Raw genomic sequence first — 5,000 nt, 5'->3', positions numbered from 1 at the left:
CACCTCTGGCCCTCTCCCTCCTCCACCTCCACCACTTCCACCCAGACCCCCCTCCCCTCCTCCACTGCCCACCTCCTCCACCCCTGACCCTGCTGCAGCTCTATCAGGTAGCAGGTCGAGGCGGTGGAGTCCCGGTTCAAGGTCCTCTGAAATCCACCAGATGTACCTGAGGAAAAGAAAGAAGTGGATTAAGTGGATGAGGAGGTGGATGAAGTGGATTAAATGGATGAAGTGGAGTGCAAGATGGTTTGATTAGGTTATTTATCTATTTATTTATTTTATTTAAAAAAAATTTTTTGGGTTGTGTGTGTGTATTTACCTAATTGTATTTACCTAATTGTAACATACGGGAAAAGAGCTATGCTCGTGTTGTCCCGTCTCCATATCTATTAATGTCCAGCTTTTTCTTAAAATCATGAATATTCCTTGCGTTGACCACTTCCACGTCTAAACTATTCCATGCTTCCACCCTTCTATGAGGGAAGCTATATTTTTTCACATCTCTCCTATAAGTGGCCATTTTAGTTTTTCCCATGCCCTCTCGACATTCTTTCATTCCACATACACAGATCTTCCCTATCCATTTTTCCATGCCAATCATCACTCTGTATATTGCTATCAGGTCTCCCCTTTCTCTTCTGTTTTCCAGGGTCGGAAGTTGCATTCTTTTCAGTCTGTCTTCATAAGTCAAATCTCTTAAGTCAGGCACCATTTTTGTTGCAGCCCTCTGTACTTTCTCTAGTTTCCTTATGTGTTTCTTTAAGTTCGGAGCCCACTGTATTGTTGCATATTCAAGCCTCGGTCTTATCATTGCAGTAATTATTTTCTTCATCATTTCTTCATCTAAATATCTGAACGCCACTCTTATGTTCCTCAATAAGTTCAATACTTCTCCAATTATTTTGTTTATATGTCTCTCTGGCGATAGGTCATTGGTAATTGTCACCCCAAGGTCTTTTCTTCATGACTGGTTTTATGTCTTCATTTCCTATCTTGTACATACTCCTGATTCTTCTTTCACTCTTGCCAAACTCTATTTTCTTGCATTTTGTCGTGTTGAACTCCATTTGCCATGTACAGCTCCATTTCCATATTCTGTCCAAGTCTTCCTGGAGTAGTTCGCAATCTTTGTCACATCTCACTTTTCTTAACAATTTTGCATCGTCTGCAAATAGGCTCACATAACTGGACACCCCATCCACCATGTCATTTATGTAGACCGCGAACATTACTGGTGCCAACACTGATCCCTGTGGAACTCCACTCTCCACCAAGCCCCATTCTGATGGTCTGTCCTTAATTATTGTTCTCATTTCTCTTCCTACCAAAAGTCTTCCATCCATTTTAGTAAACTGCCATGCACTCCTCCTACCATTTCAAGTTTCCAGATCAGTCTCCGGTGTGGTACCTTATCAAAGGCCTTTTTTAAATCCAGATATATTCCATCAGCCCAACCATCTCTTTCCTGTATTACATCTATCACCCTCGAATAGTAACATATCAGGTTTGTCGTGCATGAACGCCCTTTTCTAAAACCAAATTGACACTCACAAAGTATGTCATTTTCTCCAAGAAGTCTGTCCATCTATTCTTCACCACCCTCTCACACATCTTAGCTACCACACTTGTAAGTGACACTGGTCTATAGTTCAATGGGTCTCTCTTGTTACCTGATTTATAGATTGGGACAATGTTAGCTCTTTTCAGTCTTGGGGCACTACACCTTCCCTTAATGAGGCATCAATTACTTCACAAACTTTTTCTGCCAGTTGCTCCCTGCATTCTCTTAAAATCCATCCTGATACCCCATCAGGTCCCACAGCTTTTCTCACTTCTAAACTCCCCATCATATTCTTGATCTCCTCCACAGTTACTTGAAACTCCTTCATAATCCCTTTCTGTTCCATTACCAGTGGTTTGTCAAAAGCAGTCTCCTTTGTGAATACCTTCCGAAAGCATCCATTCATAGCCTCTGCCATTTCCTGGGATCTTCACTGCATACTCCATTTACTTCTAAACTTTCAATACTTTCTCTATTTTTGATGTTGTTGTTCACATGTCTGTAAAAAGCCTTGGTTGGTCTTTACATTTATCAATTATATCCTTTTCTTGTTTCTTTCTTTCTTCTCTTCTAATCAACACATATTCATTTCTTGCTCTTTTGTAACTTTCCCACTGCTTAATCCGTCTTTTCCTTCTCCACCTCTTCCATGCATCCTCTTTTCTTGTTCTAGCCTTTTCACATCTATCGTTAAACCAGTCCTGCTTTCCAACTTCTCTATGTTGTCTTATTGGTACAAATTTTTTCTCACCTTCTTTGTATATTTTGGATGGATTAATGTGTGTGTGTGTGTGTGTGTGTGTGTGTGTGTGTGTGTGTGTGTGTGTGTGTGTGTGTGTGTGTGTGATGGGCATTATTGCTATTGTTGTCATTATCATTACTGTTATTGTTACCATTGTCATCATCCACTGCCATTATTTCATCACCATCACACTTCTCTCTCTCTCTCTCTCTCTCTCACACCAAAATAAACAAAATTCCCCTTAACACCCCCAAAACAATTCCCAAACCCTCCCCATTAAGCACCATAAGCCCCCATTAAACCCTCATAGCCTCCAAAACCCCTTAACACCCCAAACAACCCTACATTCACCCACCATTAATCCACACACTCACCCATTAAAAAGAAGCTGCTTCCCAAAACTCTCCCATTAACTTAAACACTAGCCAAAACTCCCCATTAACACAAACACTCACCCATTAAAAGGATCCACTTCTCCAAAACACCCCATTATCCACCACACACTCATCATTATGCAAAGCCCATTTTCCCAAACTCACCCCATTAACCCACACTAACCCATTAAAAGGATCCATTCTCCAAAACTTCCCCATTAACCCACAGTTACCCAAACAAACCCCATTAATCCATTTACCCATTAAAAAAATCTAATTCTCCAAACATCTCCCATTAACCAACAAACCTATCCACTTCCCCAAATGCCCCCATTAACCAAAACACTCACCCAAATGTCCCCCATTAACCAACATTCACCCATTAAAAGGATCCATTTCCCAAAACTCCCCCATTAACCCATACACTCACCCAAACATCCCCCCATTAATCCAAAACTCACTCATTAAAAAGCCACTTTCCCAAAACCCCCATTAACCCACATTCACCCATTAAAAAGAACCCACTTCCCAAAACAACCATTAACCCAATCACCCATTAAAAGGACCCACTTCCTCAAAACACCCCCCACACACTCACCCAAATGCCCCTCCCACCCCATTAATTCACGTACTCACCCAAACGATCCCCATTAACTCAAGCATTCACCCATTATATATAGGACCCACTTCTCCAAACGTCCCCATTAAGCCATACACTGACCATAACATCCCATTAACCCACAAAACTCATTAAAAGAACCCACTCTTCCAATTCCCATTAACCCAAACACTCAAATGCCCCCCATTAATCCACAAACTAACCTATAAAAAAAAAACACCCATTATGAACCCACTTTCCCAAAAACACCCATTAACCCATGCACACTCACCCATTAAAAGGATCCACTTGCAGATGTTTAGCTTCATATTGCAGCTCCCCATGGACAGGCTGCGGTGAGTCCCCCATTAGACCACACCTCCACAACTGCCACACCTGTCCATGTCTAATAATATAATACAGGTGTCCATTGAGCCAGTCCACCGAGAGCCCAAGTGGGTGTCCGTGAAGGTGGTCGGTGGAGAGAATGGTTCTGAAGCGGTTCGTGGTTGGGTGGAGCTGAAGGATGGACCCGCTGCTGTCACTGATGTACACAATGCCAAGCCTGATGTGGATTGCCATGCCTGTGTGTGTGTGGGTGGGTGTGGTGTGGTGTGTGTGTGTGTGTGTGTGTGGTGTGTGTGTGTGTGTGTGTGTGTTTGTGTGTTGTTTTGGTTTGTTGGTTTGATGTGGTGTGGTGTGGTGTGGTGTGGTGTGGTGTGGTGTGGTGTGATGTGGTGTGGTGTGTGTGTGTGTGTGTGTGTGTGTGTTTGGGGAGAGAAAGTATGTTGTTTATTAGTTTATTTTCCTTTTCTTTCCTGTTTTTCTCAAAGCTGAAAAAAAGTATTGATTTCCTTTTTTTTTTTATTATTTTGAGGCTTGAAAGGAGAAAAGATACTTACTTTTTCCTTTCTTTTTTAAGACTGAAAGGAGAAAAGTATTGATTTCCTTTTCTTTCATTTTCGAGGAATGAAAGAAGAAAAAAAGTAGATATTTTATTTTTTTTCTTGAGGTTTGAAAGAAAAGATATTTATTTCCTTCTTTTTTTTCATTTTTAAGTTGAAAAGAGAAAAATACTGATTTCCTTCTTTTCTTTCATTTTTGAAGGTTGAAAGAAAGGAGAAAGGCATAGTTATTTCTTTTTTTTTTTCTTACTTTTTTGAGGGGGATTTGAAAGAAAAAAGGTATTAATTTCTTTTTCTTATTTTGAGAGGATAGAAGGAAAGAAGGAAGGAAGGAAGGAAGGGAGAAAGAAAGAAAGAAACAATGAAAGAAAGGAAGAAAGAAAAAAGAAAAAAGAAAGAAAGAAAGAAGAAAAAAAGAAAGGGAGAAAGAATCAGAAAACGACACACACACACACACACACACACACACACACACACACACACACACACACGTACCTGTAATCTGGTGTCTCCGTGAGGTATTGTAGATGTGGTGCAGGGAGTCAATGGTAACTAGACCTAATTTGAGTAGACTGGCCCCGGATGTCAGCAGCAAGTACCCCTGGCCGTCATCCACAGCTGAAGGGAGAGTGATGAGCGTCAGGTGATGGGGGAAGGGAAGAGGAGGAGGAGGAGGAGGAGGAGGAGGAGGAGGAGGAAGAGGAAGAGGAGGAGGAGGAGGAGGAGGAGGATACAAAACTTAAAACATAAAGGCAAAGTATAAATGGAAGGAAGGAAGGAAGGAAGGTGGGAAAGGAGTTGGAATAAAGAAGAAAGAAGG

The 5,000-nt window shown here is 41.4% G+C and overlaps 1 protein-coding gene across 1 annotated transcript in view; it reads right to left on the bottom strand.

Annotated features, from left to right (window-relative positions):
• The window catches only part of LOC123516983 (proto-oncogene tyrosine-protein kinase ROS-like), a 75,679-nt gene that overhangs the window by 37,821 nt on the left and 32,858 nt on the right, over positions 1 to 5,000 (bottom strand). The window contains 3 exon segments of the mRNA XM_045276792.1: positions 1 to 166; positions 3,568 to 3,859; positions 4,676 to 4,798. The exon segment at positions 1 to 166 is cut by the window's left edge and continues 107 nt beyond it. Of these exon segments, the coding sequence (XP_045132727.1) occupies positions 1 to 166; positions 3,568 to 3,859; positions 4,676 to 4,798 (581 nt within the window).

Source organism: Portunus trituberculatus, chromosome 6, assembly GCF_017591435.1.
Source record: "Portunus trituberculatus isolate SZX2019 chromosome 6, ASM1759143v1, whole genome shotgun sequence".
NCBI classification, from domain to species: domain Eukaryota; kingdom Metazoa; phylum Arthropoda; class Malacostraca; order Decapoda; family Portunidae; genus Portunus; species Portunus trituberculatus.
Note: the sequence above shows the minus strand (reverse complement) of the source record. Positions and strands in the feature narration are given on the sequence as shown.